Source organism: Leucopleurus acutus (assembly GCF_964270905.1).
Source record: "Leucopleurus acutus genome assembly, chromosome: 7".
NCBI lineage: Eukaryota > Metazoa > Chordata > Mammalia > Artiodactyla > Delphinidae > Leucopleurus > Leucopleurus acutus.
The window spans coordinates 84,040,729-84,058,594 of NC_139150.1; the positions used below are offsets into that span (position 1 = coordinate 84,040,729).

Here is a 17,866-nt window from a genome sequence, read left to right on the forward strand (position 1 = left end):
TTGGTAATGCTGTTGTATCATTAGTGCTGTATCAACATTCGGTGCAGAAGAGGCCAACCACCGAGGCATTTTTGGTGGCATTTGCCCATTATATGCATAACGTCTGTTTGTTTACTCCCATTACTTTTCTATGATCTCTCTTATCTCCTGCTCTGCTTTAGCAGTGATTCATTTCATTGCTCAGGAGTATCAGCGACCCTGGAACTAAAAAAAAAATTGCTGGCCCATGACCTTTTCCTGTAATTTAAGTCCATTTTCCTTTGTTAACTATTCTCTGAAGTTAGAAAACCGCTGCTCAGCATGTTTTCTAATGACCTTCATAAACCAGAGATAAGCTACATCATTTTCTTTTAAATCTCTTTTGTGCTGCCTTGTCTCTAAAAACATGAGAAACTCTAAAATTATAATAGTCTTTATTTTGTTTACTGTCTGAATATGTATTACATAAATTGACTTTGTTTTCTTTACAGGTTCCTCCTGAATTTGATTTCTCTGCTCACAAATATTTTCCTGTTGTGAAACTTGTTTGAAAGAGAGACTGAAAAGGTGACCAAAGAGGTGAAGTCTACTTTCAGATTCTACTCTTAGAGGATCTATCCATCAGTCTTACATGAAGTGAAATGGATTTCTTGGGTAACAACCCATTATAAGGAATACTTTTAATTTGACAGCCTTACATGACGTGAATGAAAACTGCTGTTTTAAAGTGGTTTATTATGTTCCATGGATGAAACTGGTCTTATTGAATGCATTGATGAACATTATATGGTTTTATTACAGATTTACTCAGAAATCATTTTTTATGAATGATTGAGTGAAAATAGTGTTTGTAAAGGTTAATAAATTTCTTGACAAAAAATGCATTACTGGAGATGAAAAACAATAGCACTTTGTTGATACATGTTAAGAATTGAAGGTGTTTATTACTCTTAATGTTTGAGTAGTTCAAACATTATCCAAAAGAAGTTTCAAATTAAGGGATTTTTTAAACACATGGGATTTGGGCAAAATACATTTTAAAGGGATTTTGGGGGGGGCCTCCTAGTTATATAGGGAGACTAAATTACACGGGGATTGTGATTTTATGTGTCATGGTATCTTAAATTATATACCTGTCAGAATATAGATTTTTTTTAATCCTTTAACTGTTACTTTTGGCACTTTTAAAAGATTACACATCATGTTTGCTAGTGACATTATTCAGAAGATAAGACTGTATAGATTTGTTCATTTTTAGAGTTAGGTTTCAACACGGCATACTCCCTTCTGTTACTACTTCACAGTTTAACCCATCAGACATTTTCAATCAGGGTCTTTCCAGCATCCTCTGGCTTTGAAAATTGACTTAAATCACCTATACCTACAAATGCCCAGTGCCAGTGGCTTCACCCTTCTTCCTTTGCTGCCAGTTCCTCTTCCTGTCTCTGCTCTGCTGTTCTGTGTCAAGCTGCCATGGCCTCTGGGGGCCTTTCCTTCTCCTCCACAGGAAGCAATACTATTAGCAGAATGAGCTACCCTGCGCCTAACTTAAATTGACTTTTGGCTTGGCTTAAGACTAGCAACCATTTTATATTTGCTCTGTGGTTTCTGAGTTTCAAATATCCTGATTCTTATTTGACACCTTTCTTGCAAATGTGATTATTGAAACTTTATTTCTGGAAATATTTGCAAGCAGCTAACCTGAGCAGATCTTGTTGGCTATAGAGTAAGAACTTTCCTGACCCCCTCCTTCGTGGCTGTTGAAGTAGACTGGCGACACGTGTGTCATCCAGGAACAGCCAGTAGGCATCCGGAAATCTCAGAATCCAGAAGTCTTTAAAAATAAAGTAGGCTGTACAGTAGAAACTTGAGCTATGAAGAGATAAAGAATATACCTGTTGTTAGCTATTTGGTTAGTTTTTTGAGAAGGAACACTGTTTCTGGCTGGTAATTTCTGAACACTTCAAACAAAAAAGACAAAGAAATGGTAGAAAAGAGGCAGTAGAAGAAAGAATTAAAAGAAAATGCATAGAGGATTAAAAACAGCAAGATTTTGCAAACCACCAAGAAGAGCCTGAGGCAAGCTAGAAGAATGCGGGTCAGGGCCACCAGGGACTGTTGGATTAAGAGGGCACTCTGGCATTTTTTAAATGATGTCTAATTAGGTCAGCTAATGTAAATGAAGGTTACTGACCAAGTGTTCTGCCTAATTAGAGAGCACCTAAGGCTGTTTTTTCAGGAGTGGGTCTTCTTAAGAGCAGATTGTTCCTAAGTTTTAACTGCAGGTTTCTCATCAGAAAAGCTGAAAGTTACATTTTTTAGAACTTTTAAAATATCTGCCATTCGAGGTGCTAAAAAAAATGATGGGGTAAATAAGACCGCCTCTCCCCTCACAGATCTAACAACCTTAAGAATGCAGAAAAGCAGACAGGTCTTTATCCTGGGGAAACGCAGTATGCTGGTATAGGAGAACCACCTTACATAAAAGATTTACGGAGAAAGTCTCCATCTCATCTGGGTCCCAAAGGTTAAGAGGCATTAGCTGTTAAAGGGGTCCTAGACTGGGACACAGATGTGCACAAGCCTGAGATGAGAAGGTGGCAGTTTGACTAAAGTATAGAGCAGGACAAGGGACTGGAGGGATGCGCTTGAGAAGTAAGGGGAGGCCAGGTCCTCCAGAACCTGGGAAGCCAGGTGAATGAATTTGACTGTCTGATATTGGTGGATACCACTAAAAGGTTTGATTCGGGGAAACAAAAGGATCAAATCAGATCTGCTTGCTCAAGACTGCTGGTTCAAAAGGGGACAAGGCTGTAGGCAGGGAAGCTCCTTTGGTGAGAGGAAATGATGGCTGGTCTTAAGGTAGTGGCAGAGGGAATAGAGGAAAGTGAATAGAATCAAAAGATAAAGGAGGTACAGGACTTGGTAATGATTGGGTGAGTCTGTGGGAATCAAGGGTGATGATTTGTAGGTTTTATGGCTTTGATAACTAGATGGAGTGGTGCCATTGCTTATATAGGCAAAATAGGAGACAAGGTTTGGGGATGAAGATTGTTTTAGATGCTGAGATTTTTTTTTTTTTTTTTTTCCCGGCTGCGTGGCTTGCGATATTTTAGTTCCCCAACCAGGGGTTAAACCCAGGCCCCCCAGCAGTAGAAGCGTGGAGTCCTAACCACTGGACCACCAGGGAATTCCCTGTTGAGATGTCGTTGAAAGACATCCTAGTGAAGACAGCAAGTAGTCTGGTGTGGAGCTGAAAGGTGCATTCTTGGGTAGACATGAACTGAGGACTAAGTGGCTGCAAAGATGTAAACTAAAGCCTGGACTGGGGGTTGCAATTGCTCAGGGAGCCTGTAGAAGAGCCTGAGATTGGTCCCAAGGAATAGAGTTGGGACAGCCAAGTTCTAAGAGTGGGCCAGGGAACAGGGGTGGGGGGAGCAGGTAGATGAAACATAACTGAGCACCTTAAAATCATGCCCTGCCACCTTCTGGCAAAGTTTTTATGTCACTATTTTCAAGACTCTGACTTTTCTAAAACATTACCTCAGTTATTGGTCAAAGAGCACCCTGTTTAGAAAAGTTTAGGAGAGTTCCGCCCCGGCTACGCAAAAGCATGCAAAGGAGATTTAGCCAGAAAATAAACAATGCAGGGCCACAAACAACTGGAAGGCCTAAGATAAGGACCAAAATGGGCCCATTGGATCTGACAAAAGGTTGCTGGTGACAACAGGGAGACCTTTCTTGAAGAGGTGGGGCAGAATCTGGAGAGTAAGCTGAGGTGTGAGTGAGTGGGGTGAAGTAACGAGACAGAGTCATTGCCTCGGAGGAGCTGGTATGATCGTAAAAGATCCACTGTTCTCTGGTTAATGATATAGTCTTCACCCACCGACGCCCAATTTGGCCACTTCATTTCTGCCCTCTCCCCTTGGCTTCTCAAGCTGCAGCTCTGTTGCTTTTCCTCTGACCAGCAAGCCTCTTCTCTTGGATAGCTTCCCTTTATCCTTCGAGTTTCAGCTGAAACGTGACATCTTCAGAGAAGGCATTTCCATCTCCTGGTTTAGGCCAAACCCTTTAAAAGTGCTTATCATTTTCAGTTGTAATTAAAATAGTTAATTGTTTCTGTCTTCCCAGCTGTAGTATAAACTTGAGAAAAAGGCCTTCATCGTTCCAGAACCTGCTCACTCAATTAACGGGATGTGGATCTTTTAAAAATGTAAAAGACATCCTGGGGGCAATTTGTTGGAAAACTGAATAGAGGAGGTAAAACAAGGCCTCCGGGGTTCCCTTTAATAGCAGAGACACTTGATGGTGAGAACACAGGACACTAAGAGTGCGGAGGAATTTGGAAGTAGGAACTTGGAGGTGGCAAGTTGGGAGTCTGGTAGCTTTACCCCTAAACAGTTTGCTTCCAGTGAAGTGAAGAAGTTGCATTCACTTACACTATAAGACTTTTTTCTGTTTTCTCTTTTTTCAGACTTTTTTCTGCTAACATTGCCTTCTATTTAAAAAGAGAATGTATCAGCTTTTCCAGGATCACATAAAGTTATGTAAAACTCTGAATTTCTAAACTACTGCAAAGATAAAATACCTGCAACCTCTGTTTAGAATTCAAACATTAAGCCAAGTTTAAAGGAAAGTGTGGTGCTCTGTTTTGACCACAGATGTGTTATCTGTTGACTTCCCGAATAACTTCTGAATGAACCCATCTCAAAAAACAAGAGCAAGGATGTTATTATACCAAGATACCCTTCACAGGGAAAAAACTGGCAGTTGTAGACTGCTGGTTAAGGTCACAGAACTGCTCTTTTAAATGATGCTCAGATGTTAAATGTTGATAATGCAGCAGCTTTTTTGGACTGAGTTAAAACATTCAGGTGAAGGTTTGATTTCTGGATAAAGGCAGACATGTTACATTATACTGGAGGTTCCATTGCACTTCATTACAGCTTTAAGAGAGAGAAGTTAGTACAAAGCAAGCTCTAACATCAGGAGCTCTTCCACAAAGACTCCGGCTTACCTCTTAATAAGCCTTGAGTTTTTTATCCTAATTCCCGTGTGTTTATTAACATTCATTCTAAAAAGGCATTTGTTCATCTAATCTGTTTATAAAGGTTCTAAAAGGCAAAACACTGGTCAGTCACAGTCATTTACTTGGACTTTAAATAGTCAAATATTTACCAAGCACTCCCACAGTATTAGAATCTCTGTAGGGGTATGAAGTATTAAGCCTATGTCATTTGACTCAGGATTTTTGTTCTACTTTAGAACTTTTTTTCTTTTTAAGATTTTTTTTTTTTGATGTGGACCATTTTTAAAGTCTTTATTGAATTTGTTACAATACTGCTTCTGTTTTATGTTTTGGTTTTTTGGCTGCGAGGCGTGTGGGATCTTAGCTCCCTGACCAGGGATTGAACCCGTACCCCCTAAATTGGAAGGCAAAGTCTTAACCACTGGACCAGCAGGCAAGTCCCTAGAACATTTAATTTTATTCTAAGGAGTAAGGATAAAAAATAGGCATTTGTGGATTAAAAATAGGCATTTTGTCTTGGTTAGGGTCCTGGTTTATAAGAATGTCACCTTAAGTTTATATATAGTTTACAGATGAGAATATTTCAAGTCATGTAACTTTCCCAGAGATGTGTTTCACAGGCGCACCAACAAGGACAGAAGCATTTTAGTTTAGTATTTTTGTTTCTTTGTTTTTTTTAAGTGCATGGCAAGATAACTACTTCTGCGTAATCCTTCAGTGTATATGTTACCAGAATTTTACAAACCAGCTGTTACGGAACAGTGGCTTAGTTAGTACATTTTAAGTGTTGCCCTCTGAGCTAAAATAGTACACAAACATACAAACATTTAAATACACGAGATAAGCCATTTCCCCAACTTTCTAACACTAATGAACATTTTCAGTCTAAGCTAACTATGTGAAAAAATGTTAATATAACCCACAGTTAATGGAAACTTTAAAATGTATATATTTGTTTTCAAACTTATTTCAAAGACAAGTGTTAGAAGTTGTTGAGTGTCCTATAAATTATCATTTATTTATAATATTCTTTTAGGCTAAAATACATAGTGGGAATAGACCAATTCCCCCTGGACCTTAAAGGACCCTGAAATCACAATTTTCTTTCACCATTCCAAGTTCTACTATGACTAGATAGCCACCTATTACCAATTAAAACTATCAGGCTAGTTATCAATCTAGTTATTTAATGACAGCATACTGACTTAACAGATAATGGTTTGTTTCTCAAATTCTATCACACAAAGGTATATACTGTGTGTGGTGACTAAGATAATTCATGAAATCTAATCCAAAATTGCTTTAGGGAATCTTCATCTGCAGTCCTACCTGCAGGAAAAAAAGATCAAATGAATCATCACTCCTGTCTGCTCACCATCTGAGAGTATAGAGGAGGGTTGTGAATCAAATAGAGTTTATATAAACCTATTAAAAATTGGACTACCTGCTGGTTTAATTTTGGATGAACCCAAAAGACCAAGGTTGGGGGTCTGATACCTATTTGATGCTTATTACACAGGTTTTGTTTGTTTTTTAAATAACTGTGACACCTCTAGATTATTCCTTGGAAGAGGTGTCTGTGATCCCAAGGGAAGTCAACAGTAATAAAGCATGACTGCTTGAAGAAATAGCTAAAGTACACACCTCCGGAACAAATGGCCTTTTGGTGCCTCTGTACAGGAGATGAAATCATGTTTTTTTAAATTTACAATGACATCTCATTCCACGAAAGGTTGAATTTATAAGGCAAACCACCATGCTTAATCCACAGTTTACAAGCTGATTTCCTTAGGGATCCAACAGGGGATGAAGGGAAAACTGAAAGCAGTTTTAAAAGTTGAACTAACAGTATTTTATTTCTCAGCAACTCTAGGCACACTGATTAAACATGAGATGAATAAAGGCTAAGCAAGAGAGAATATCAACCCTAAGACTAAGACACAGAGGGAGGCTGCACAAGGACTTAGATTCATAAAGCTACTTTCATACCCTTCTTCAGTTGCCTTTTCTGGGTAGAAAGTTTAATCTTAGTGATTAGGTAGGAGAATATCACACAGCATTCCAGCTGGACGTCTTAACCTGAACGCAAACCAGGACCTGCCCTTGGTGACTGCCAGTGGCACCCGGAGTCCACAGCTGGCCGGGACACAGGCACTCCAGCTCACGGGCTGCTGGCCTGGAGAAGCTTCAGAACTCCTCCGGGCCCCAGTTTCTTCTCTGTAAACAAGGGAGTTAGTTATGTCCAATGACCTGAGGCCCCTGCATCTCAAATCCCATGACTCAAAATGTATTTTAATAAGCATCACCACCCACCTACCCTTTAGAGAGCCTCACTAAAGGTCATTAGTGTGACTTTGCCAGTCATTCACAAGCCCGGCAAGAGTCTATTTACCTTAAAATGTTAAGAACCAACTCGAGTCAAACCTGACGTCACTATTAATGTAATTATGATTAGTCGTTTTCAGATTAACTTTTGATTTTTAAATCAGTTTTGTGATAGTCCTTTACCACATGCTAAATGTAAACTGACACAAACAACTATTGCATTTCTCTTGACTTTCTAATCTCTCCAAATTTGTAATGATGTATATATGTCCTTCAACATTAACTTTCTCTTCTTCTAGTAGCGAAGTAGGCAGTTCTCCCCACAGTACTGTGCTGCCCTCACTGTTCTGCGGCAGGCAGCCAGGGTCAGCTCTGCTTTGGCCCCTGCTGTGTCAAAAGTCTAATCCACAAAAGTCTAAGGACTTGTTACACAAGATTTTGCTTTGCCCACACATATGAAGCAAAGCAAGTATACATCACAAGTATTCAAATTACAAGTCACTTAAAAGCATTTTGTACATTAATGACAAGGGTTATCATACAAGTAATCTTTTAAAAAATTATCGCACAGAACACCTTTGTGTTTAGACTTGTTTAACACCGTTGCTAGTGATGTTTGTGTTAACACTCAGTGCTCTAGGCCACTGATTGTCAGAACCAGAGGTGGGTACAAGAAGATAAACCAAAAATCATTCAGTGCCCACCGAGGAGAAATCACAGGGGCTGGTACCCGTCACTCAGCACAGCATGTGGAGAAGAGAATGACTCCAGAGGGGACTGAGGACAAGGAGCTCTGCAAGTGCGGTGGGCCTCCTTCACGTCAGAAGTTACTTCCACAGTAGAACTACTGCTGCCGTACTTGAAGGAGAACCTGTGTTCTATTGCTGGTGTTGATCTTCTCATGAAATACCTATTAGCCAACAAATTTCGACAATTTTGACATCTCAATACAGACACTTCAAAAGTGTCTCAAAGACAATCTCATTTTCCTACACAGTAAATACAAACTAAAACTCTACAATAATCATCTTTAGATATTTTACTTAGTACATTTCACAGTATCCAATCCCTCATGAATATTTTGTAGTGATCTCTGTTCAATTCTGACACAAAGTGTGTGATTCCAGTTTGGTTCAGAGTGTGTGATTCCTCTTTTCTCGCTGTTCTAGTAAATTTATTGTGCCTCCTTTCTGATTTTCAGCGTTAAGAACTAAAAAAGGAAAACAACAACAACATAATGTTCTAGTATTAAACATTTTGAGAAACCCAGCCCAGGCAGGTCCCATTGGACATAAATGTCTAGAAGCTGTGTCATAAAAGAGAACTGTATCTCCCACAGTAACATTACAATTTGGAATTGCACTGCTAATCAAGGACAAGATAGCTAAACCATCTAAAAACTCCATAACTGTGTGAAAGAGTGAAATAACGTCCTGTCAAATGGACAATATAAAACGTACTCTCATGGAACTTTTGACATGATTGTGAACCTTGTGGGTTGCCTGAATCTCTGTTCCTGCACCTCTAGCCTCAAGCACACTGCCTCCTAAAAGCCATTCGCAACTTAGGTCAGCTTTCGTGACGCCAAAGCTCTCATTACAGAGCTGATGTCTAGACATGGCTTCCAGCCTCCTTACTCTATCCTTTGATGCACAAAGGACATAAAGACACATCACAAATAAAACCTAAAAGCAAGATCCTCATTTGCAGCTACTGCACGTTAAATGGTTGACAATTTTATTAAATAAATGACTGCTTTAAGTTCTCTAATAAAGTTGGAGCTAATGCCTCTTTCTTCTAATTCTCCCTGGAGCAAGCAGGGTCTTTAACTATCTTGATGACATAATTTTAAAATGATTTCAACTTAAAATTCTTAAAAGAGCTGACAGAACATTTAGCTCCTTTCCTTTGCCGAACTCCTCAATTTGTTTGAAGTCTTAGCAGGTACAAGGTCAAATCCTTACAAGGACACCTGGGTATAAGGGATGAATGATCCCAAGGCTTCACTGCAAAGTCACACATACAACTTATATCTGTTTAAAATTTTGACTCCTAATGTGTTCATCTTTTGCATTAAAAAAAAAATTAAAGAGTCTATGAAAATAATTTAAAAATCAACTTAAGACTTCCAGTTTTAGAAATCCCAAACAACCAACTGTAGTGAGTGACATGCTGGATAAAATATGAAAGATATTTTTTAAGGATGCATTGTTAAAACAGCTTTCTACCAAACAACTGGCCAGAACACTTCAAAAATTATCAATGGGCTTCCCTGGTGGCGCAGTGGTTGAGAGTCCGCCTGCCGATGCAGGGGACACGGGTTCGTGCCCCGGTCCGGGAAGATCCCGCGTGCCGCGGAGCGGCTGGGCCCGTGAGCCATGGCCGCTGAGCCTGTGCGTCCGGAGCCTGTGCTCCTCAACAGGAGAGGCCACAACAGTGAGAGGCCCACGTACCACCAAAAAAAAAAAAAAAAAATTATCAATGATATAAATGATAAAGACAGAAGGTTCCAGGTTAAAAGACACTAAGTACAATGCTAAGTGCAATGTATGATCCTGGATTAGATCTTGGACCAGAAAAGGGATATTAGTTGGACAATTCAAGAAATTTGAATAATGTCTATAGATACAGCATTATATCAGTATTAATTTCTTCATTTTGATAATTGTGCTGTGGTTACATAAGATGTTAACATTTGGGGGACCTGGATGGAGGATATATGGAAATTCTTACTAGTTTTTCTTTTTAACTCTAAATTATTTCAAAATGAAAAGTGAAAAAAATTTTTAATTAAATTAAACATTAAAATGCATTGCCTATGAATGACACTAAAAGGAGGAATCTGAGGCCAAAACTGAAGTGGGAGTATCAACTCCTGAAGGTAATAAGCATCAATGCCAGCTTTTTCCCTGAGGACTTCTGCTGAAGCCTGTAGACTCTGGGCTTCTCCCTTCACAGCTTCAAAAGGTGCAGGAGGACAGGCCCTAAAGACAAGGGCTCCCCTCAAGGTGGGGAGTCAAGAAGGCGATGCCTATATAAAGCTGAAACCCCAAAGGTTCACATCCTTGGCTTAAAGGTAATAGGAAATAAACTTGCAATGAAAGGGGGACAGCAAGAAAGCCTAGTGTGTGGAGTGCGGGATTCTTAACTGCATGAGATGATTGTACAGGTATATACTTAGAACTCATATTTTTCCATGTGGTCCAAAAAAAAAAAACCCTGAAGGGGACAATCTACTTTATTGAAGGGGTTGAGAGTTTGTAGTACCCTCCTTGAGACTGGCAGAGGCAAACGACCTCTAATCCAATACAACTGTGACTCAGTCCTCAAAGACTTCCCCCAGATAAAGTTCCAAGGAAAGCAGTAGCTCACAGTTAAGAAGCACAAAACACAAGGAAACAAGGGATCGAGGAGAGCCTGCAGAAACAAAATAGAAACACCCACAAAGTTTTCAGATATTGCAATTGGAAAATATGAAACAACCCTGATAGAGAAATAAAAGATGTTTGAAAACATGAGCAAGGAATAAGAGCCCATAAAGAATGGCCAAGTAGAAACTTTAGAAATGAAAAAGAACAGATAAGCCATAGCTGAAGGAAAAATTTTTGAACTGGAAGGTATTCTGAGGAAATAATTCTCAACACAGATCAGAAAGGCAGAAATACAAAATATGAAAAAGAGGGTAAGAGACACAAATAGACTGAGAAGATCTAATATACTTCTAATCTGAATTCAAAAAGGAATCAAAAATGAAAGAAGGGGCTTCCCTGGTGGTGTAGTGGTTGAGAGTCCGCCTGCCGATGCAGGGGACACAGGCTCGTGCCCCGGTCCGGGAAGATCCCACATGCCGCGGAGCGGCTGGGCCCATGAGGCATGGCTGCTGAGCCTGCGTGTCCAGAGCCTGTGCTCCGCAACGGAAGAGGCCACGGCAGTGAGAGGCCTGCATACCGCAAAAAAAAAAAAAAAGAAGGATTATTCAAAGAGATGTTGGCTGGGATTTTCCAGAGGAACTCAACTTGCCACATATGTTTTTTTAAAAAGCTGTTAAGAGTAATGTGGTACACTGCAAATCAAGAGACAAACCAATGGAACAAAAATAGAAAATCCAAAAATTAGGACCAAGTACATATAAAAATTTAGTGTTTGATGACAGTAGCACCTCAAATCACTTACTTTGAGACGGTGAATTAAGATGGTGTTGGGCTAATTGGAAACACCTTTGGAAAACGAAAATTGGACCCACATCTTGTGCCATTCACCTGAATACATCTGAAACGATTCAAATGAATCAAGAGATCTAAATGTAAAATATGAAAGCAGAGGAGGATTCTGGAAAGATGGTAGAAACAGTGGTGTAGTTTTTGAATCTCTCAGAGTCCCTACATAAAGCAACTAAATTTAAAAACTCAAAAACTGGAGAACATTTAGAACAAAACTAGATGACAAGGAGTCCTGCAGACCCCCCAAATACAAGCGGTTAAAAACAAACAGCGACCCATAGGATAGGGGCATCGAAAGAAAACAGAGGGAAGCAATGGAGCATCAGATGGACCTGAGAACGACAGAAGCCCTAAGAGCCAACAGGTTTACACCAGAAAGTACCTGGGCCAGTGGGAGAACTGCAGCTGGAAGTGGCAGTGTTTCTGCTACTCCCACAGCAAGTGACCACAGAGTGTCCATGGTAAAGACAAAGGAGCTGGTAGAGGCTCCCTCTGAAACTGGTTCCTTTCTGGGTCCTTCCTAGGTAGAGCCCCTCATAGAGAAAAAGCACTGTGTGGAGTGAAGCAGTGGCTGAGCAGGACAGGGACAAAAGAACCAAAAGGTTCAGATGAAAGTGGGGAAGACCCCACTGGCCAAAGAAGATGGGACAATGTGAACTTCCAAAAGGATAATAAGTGCAACTGAGTGAAACCTGTCAGAAAGGTTTAAATCCTCAAGTTTATATTTTTTAAATGGTCACCTTCAGAAGATGAGAGGAAATAATTCCTTACTGTGAAAATTGGTAAATTTCACAGTAAATTACCAATGCTTAGGAGAAGCATTTATCCTGCCTATGCCATATGAACAATACCACTGACATCTATTTATAAAATATTCCAATTAACAAACGAAATAGGAACAGTTGAATTAAAATACCACCTAGATATCAGCTGGGGATCTGCAGGAAATAGGGAGGAAAGAAGAATACACCACACTGAACCATGAATACACAATCAACACTATCCAGATTGTGGGAAATTCCAGGTCAAACAGCTGTGGCTCTTTAACAGACTGTAAACACAAAAAGAGAAAGGAATGGAGGGGGAACCTGGAGACTCAGAGACTTCAAGACATATCAAATTTAAGAAAACGGGCAAGACTAAACTGTGGTGTCCAGGGATGCCCACTTGAGTGATAAACCCATAAAGAAATTCAAGAAAATGCCGAATGGAAAGGTCAGGATAGGCATTTCTGGTACAGGGAGGGAAGGTGCTGGGACAGGACAAGCAACAGAGAAGGAGCCTCAGGAGGACCCCCCAAGTTCTACTTCTTGACCAGGGAGGCAGGGGGCAGTTACAACGTGTTTACCTTCTAAAAACTCCCTTGTTATGTGTGGTTTTGTGAATCTGTTTTATTTCACAATGGAACCAAAAGAAAAATCTGACAGCATACTGAACAAAAACATGGGTGAATTCCTTTCAAGTCTAGATGAGAAAACTATGACTCAATATCTAGAGGCAGTAAAAGAAAAGACAAAAATTTTTGAAACTTTCACATGGCAAAAAACCATAAGCAAAACCAAGACACACTGCCAGGCAGTATTTGCAACTTAAGTCACAGATAAAGGCCAACCTCCCCAGCATATAAAGAGCTCTTAGAAAGAAACACCAAGAGTCTGATGGAAAAACAAATTTCAAAAAAAGAAAACCTTGAGTCCACAGTGATAACTAAAACAAGGGGGGAAGACAGAGAGTCTGAGTCTGTGTGTGTGTGTGTGTGTGTGTGTGTGTGCACGCACGCTCACATGTGTACACGTCAGGGGTGAGGGGGTCCTTAAAGAACGGCAGTTAACAAATGTGAGGAGTTATTATTTAGACAACGGTTTTCAATGGATGGTAAAGCCACACTATTTCAAAGCATCCCCCTCTAGACAATGTATTACACAGGGAATATGGACCTTTGCAATGGAGAGACCTGGTGGGCACCACCTTAACCAAGGATCAACCTGCCATTCCGTGCCTCCTGGTGGGAAGCCAGAGGAACACAACTGCACCTATAAAATGTTCAACCTGAATCCAGTCACAAGAGGCAGACAGATCTGGAATCTGATCATCCTGCTGGCCTGGACTCCTCAAAAATTCAGAATAACAATAACACAAAGTGCTACTATAAACAGCTGCCTGGAAGCTCTGTGCGTGCATCAGGGCTTTTCAACTGGTGCTGTGGAGTAACGAAGCAGTGAACTATCATTTTGTTGGGAAGTCCCTAAATGTCACTGAAGACAAATCCTCACTGATTCCTGAGGGCCTGAGCCCCACATCATATATGCAGACTTTCTGACAGGTCTTCGTCGTGGCCTTTTCAACCCTTCACCTCCCTCCACTGCCCCTACACTCGAAGGCTTCTGAAGAAAACAAAGTCTTCTAATGATGGATTCTTTACACTATTATTGTTGGGATTTGGTGTACAGTCACTGCAAAAGTGAAGGACCACAAAGCAGAAATGAATGAAATGACCCCACCACCACCGTTAATTACCATTTCCGTTTCTGTCATTCCCCGCAAGGGCTGCCTGCTTGTCTGTTTCAGATTCTGCCTCGTTTTCATCCATGTTGTAGTCATCGTCTGCTCCCGGTTTTTGCTGGTTTCTCCCTATAAAATTAGCAGAGTCATACAACGTAAGCTACATCGTTTTCTCTCTCGATGCCATAGGAGCACCAGAGCCCAGGTACCGGGATGGTCCCAATCCTGGTTTAACAATCAGATCTTTTGGCTTCCTCTCAGGAAATGACAGGGACGCACGTGCTTGCTTCCAGGGCGAATACCGTGCAGGAGTTCTCTACTTTTGTATGCCCCACTCCAATTCTGAATCTGTACAAAATACGGCCCTAAATAAAGGGCTATATTCCAGGCTGGAAACGGGGTAACTAGCTCACCAAACCAAAATCCCAGTTTTTTAAAGAGACAATCAACTCAAGGTTAAAGGAAGGAACCACTGTTTTCGGAAACTACGGGTTGCTGGTTAATGGCAGCTATCTCCTTAGAATGGTTCACTGCCCCGAGAGAAGGAAATGCAGTAGCTACTGTGAGCCGAAGGATAAAATTTTCACAGAATTAGATCATTCATCACCGCATTCATCCCTGGAGAGAAGAGCAACCAGAAAAGAAGATCGGGACAGAATGCATTCAAGAAACATACTCATAGGGTTTAATGTAAACATTTTATATCTGTATATAGGTAGGTAAATAAAATCTTTTGTTAAAAAAAGTATGCCTGGAAAAGGCAGCTCTAGTTCTATTTCCCTGCACTCACCGCCTGAAGTGGAAACAAAGCCCAGGCCTGCGTGCCCTGTAGCTTTATTCTACTGATCAGACCATTACCGTTGACCTAGGATGAGGTGTGACACACAGCCCCAGCAGTATCTCAGGCCTACTGGTAGCGGTTACACTTGATGACCAGCTACTGAATGGTCTGAAATTTGAGTACCAATCTGATCAGTCACCAGAGTTTCCCTTTTTCTTTTTTCCCCCCAATTCTTTAACTGAAAACTTGTGAGAACACACTCATCAGAAGCTTGAGTGAAAATTAAGATTTAAATGGAATCAGGGTAACTTCTGCAAATAAGTACATTCCCCAACTTCTGTCACTCAATCAGGCTCAGAACACAGGTGTCTTCCGTCTAAGCCCTCCTGGCTTAGCTAGGATTGAAATTTTCCCCATCTTTCAGGGACCAAAATACATCCCAGAATATTCTGCTAATCTCAGTTTTCCACACTTTTCTTTAAGAAAGAGAAAAGTCAACCAAACCAGAAAGGTGGGATTCCCACGTCACTTTTCTGCAAGGCTCAAACGTGCGTGAAACTCCGTCTAGCCAATCCTTCTGTCCCTCCTTCCTCCATCTGCTCGCCAGACACTGCTGGTGATGCCGCATGAGGAAGTGCAGCAACAAAGGTGAGGCGCGGGGTCCACCTGGCAGGAGACCTATGTGTGCTCGATGCTCAGCTCCCATCCCAAGGTCTTCCACCTGGAAAGCCCCCTAGGCTCCCTGTGAATATTATCTCTAAAAGTTCCAAGTGCTGGGAGTGACGGCTCTTCTGTCCTGCCTCCTGCTGGACAGTGCATACAAAACAGACAAAACGAACCACCAAACGGTGACCTGCTGTTTGGGAATCTTCATGGCTGCCCATCCCGCGTCAGGAAGGAGGCTGAGGACGCGGGTGCCGGGTGGACAATCTCACCCACCTTCCTCGTCGGCATCCCGCTCCTCCTCTTGCCCGTCGGGGATGACGAGCTGGTCCCGCTCAGGGCTCTCCATCTCCTGATTCTCCTGGCTTGCCAACAGGGCAGCTGGCACCTGTGGGGTTGGGCCCAGTTCTCCGGGTTCTCCACGGCCTTTTCCGCCCACACGTCTGTCTTCTTCCACATTCTGCTCTCGCCCCGGCTCCTTCGACAGCCCCAGGCCGTCCCTCTGAAGCTCCTCCTTGCTGACGACCTGCATCTCCTTGGTTCCCTCTGTGCACAGAACATAGTTAGCTGTGACCTCACTAGCAATTAAGACAAAACCAGAAACCCTCGTATCACTCAATTCCCAGAGCCTTCCAAAGGACGATGGACCGATGGGGCAGGTGGATCATTTCTTTTGTGGCCTCAGCAGACTGCAGGCCTCTCTATGCCCGCAGCTCATCTTCAGAACCACCAGGAAGAGGAAACGTCTTAGAAAAAAAATTCAGACTAAGTGATCTGGCTCACAGAGACACCCTGCAAGTGGAGGAGGCTGCACTGCTGAGGTTACCTGATCGTCCTATTTAAGACGAGTGCTTGGGAGCCAACGACAGCTGCCTAGGACTCAGCCACGTCCCCTTAATCCCACAGTCCCACCACTGTCCTGAATAAAGGCTCTGCCTGGACCTTCCTTTACAGAGCTGCCAAGGAACTAGGCACTTAGTTTACAATGTGAGACATCAGTAAGGCAGAGAAAAAGCCCGTGGCCCCAAGTCCAGGTGCCAGAGAGACACTCACCTGCCACCTGCAGCCCCGTTACCGAGTCCCCACCAGCACACTCTGCCCTGTGTATCTGTGTGGACTGAAGGGCATGACCCGCTGCTATGCTTTCTATTGGCACGGGACCCTGAAGAGGGCTTAAATGTGTCATTGCCAAGCTTCACTTACCTTTCTCGCCTTGTTTCTTCAAATCCAAAGCCGCCTCAGAACTGGGGACTGGTGTCTGGGGCTCGCTGTTGCTGGGCATGTTCCCTCTTGCTTGTGGCACCTCTGCCTGGGGCAGGCCTGCTTCCTGCGGCCTGGGCTGGGGCTCACTGGGGGCTTGGAGCTGAAACAGGAGCACAGGCAGCCAGGGGCTCCATGACCATAAACCTTCAACAACGCTGAGCAATGCAATGGACCCACTACGTTCTTCTGATGAATACGAACATGGAAACCCTGAGAAATGCCATACTCTACCCCGGTCATGCCCTACCACCCGGCATAAAGCAGAAGATCTGAGGCTGGGTCCACATCTCCCAGAAAAACCTTTTAATAAGGTATTAACAAGTAAGCAGAAGATCAATAAGGAAAGAGAGGACTTGAACAACATGACAAACCACCTGAACAGTCACCTGCAGAGCACCCAACCCAACGAGAGCAAAATACATTCTTCTCCAGGACAGACAGATGCTAGGCCACAAAACAAACCTCGTTAAGTGTTGAAATCATACAATGTATGGTCTCCAGTCACCATGGAATGAAATTATAAATCAACGACAGGAATGAAATTTTTTGAGAAATTCACAAATATGTGGAAATTAGATAACATACTCCTAAATAACCAATGGGCCAAAGAAATCACAAGGAAAATTAGAAAATACCTTAGAGAAAAATGAAAAACACAACACATCAAACTTCTGGAAGGCAGTTAAAGCAGTACTAAGAGGGACATTTACAGGCCTATCCAAGGAAAAAGATATATCTCAAATTAATAACCTAATCTCTCACCTTAAGATACTTGAAAAAGGAGAGCAAACTGAACCTAAAGCAAAGGAAGCACATAATAAAGATTAGATCAGGAATTAATGACTTATGGAAAAGAAAATAAAGAAAATCAATGAAACCAAAAGTTCTTTGAAAGATGAAAGAAATTGACAATGCTTTAGCTAGATGAACTGAGAATAAAAAAAACTCAAATTACTATAATCAAAAATGAAAGAGGATAACACTACCAACCTTACACAAATAAAAAAGTTTTATTATAAGGAAATACTAAGAACAATTGTTTGCCAACAAGTTTGATAACTTAGCTGAAACAGACAAGTTCCTAGGAAGACACACACGACCAAA

At 41.7% G+C, this 17,866-nt stretch overlaps 2 protein-coding genes across 3 annotated transcripts in view; one reads left to right on the forward strand and one right to left on the reverse strand.

The window, feature by feature from the left end:
• Positions 1 to 866, forward strand: part of NAA35 (N-alpha-acetyltransferase 35, NatC auxiliary subunit) — an 87,638-nt gene extending 86,772 nt beyond the window's left edge. For both annotated transcript variants that reach the window (XM_082842869.1, XM_082842868.1), the window contains one exon: positions 471 to 866. In XM_082842869.1, the coding sequence (XP_082698995.1) occupies positions 471 to 530 (60 nt within the window). In that variant the 3' untranslated portion in view covers positions 531 to 866. The remainder of the gene's footprint in view (positions 1 to 470) is intronic.
• Positions 867 to 6,645: 5,779 nt separating this feature from the next.
• The window catches only part of GOLM1 (golgi membrane protein 1), a 61,088-nt gene continuing 49,867 nt past the window's right edge, over positions 6,646 to 17,866 (reverse strand). The window contains exons 7-10 of the mRNA XM_082842871.1: positions 16,703 to 16,862; positions 15,776 to 16,045; positions 14,071 to 14,184; positions 6,646 to 8,543 (exon numbers count right to left, since the gene is read on the reverse strand). Coding sequence (XP_082698997.1) covers positions 8,467 to 8,543; positions 14,071 to 14,184; positions 15,776 to 16,045; positions 16,703 to 16,862 — 621 coding nt within the window. The 3' untranslated portion in view covers positions 6,646 to 8,466. The remainder of the gene's footprint in view (positions 8,544 to 14,070; positions 14,185 to 15,775; positions 16,046 to 16,702; positions 16,863 to 17,866) is intronic.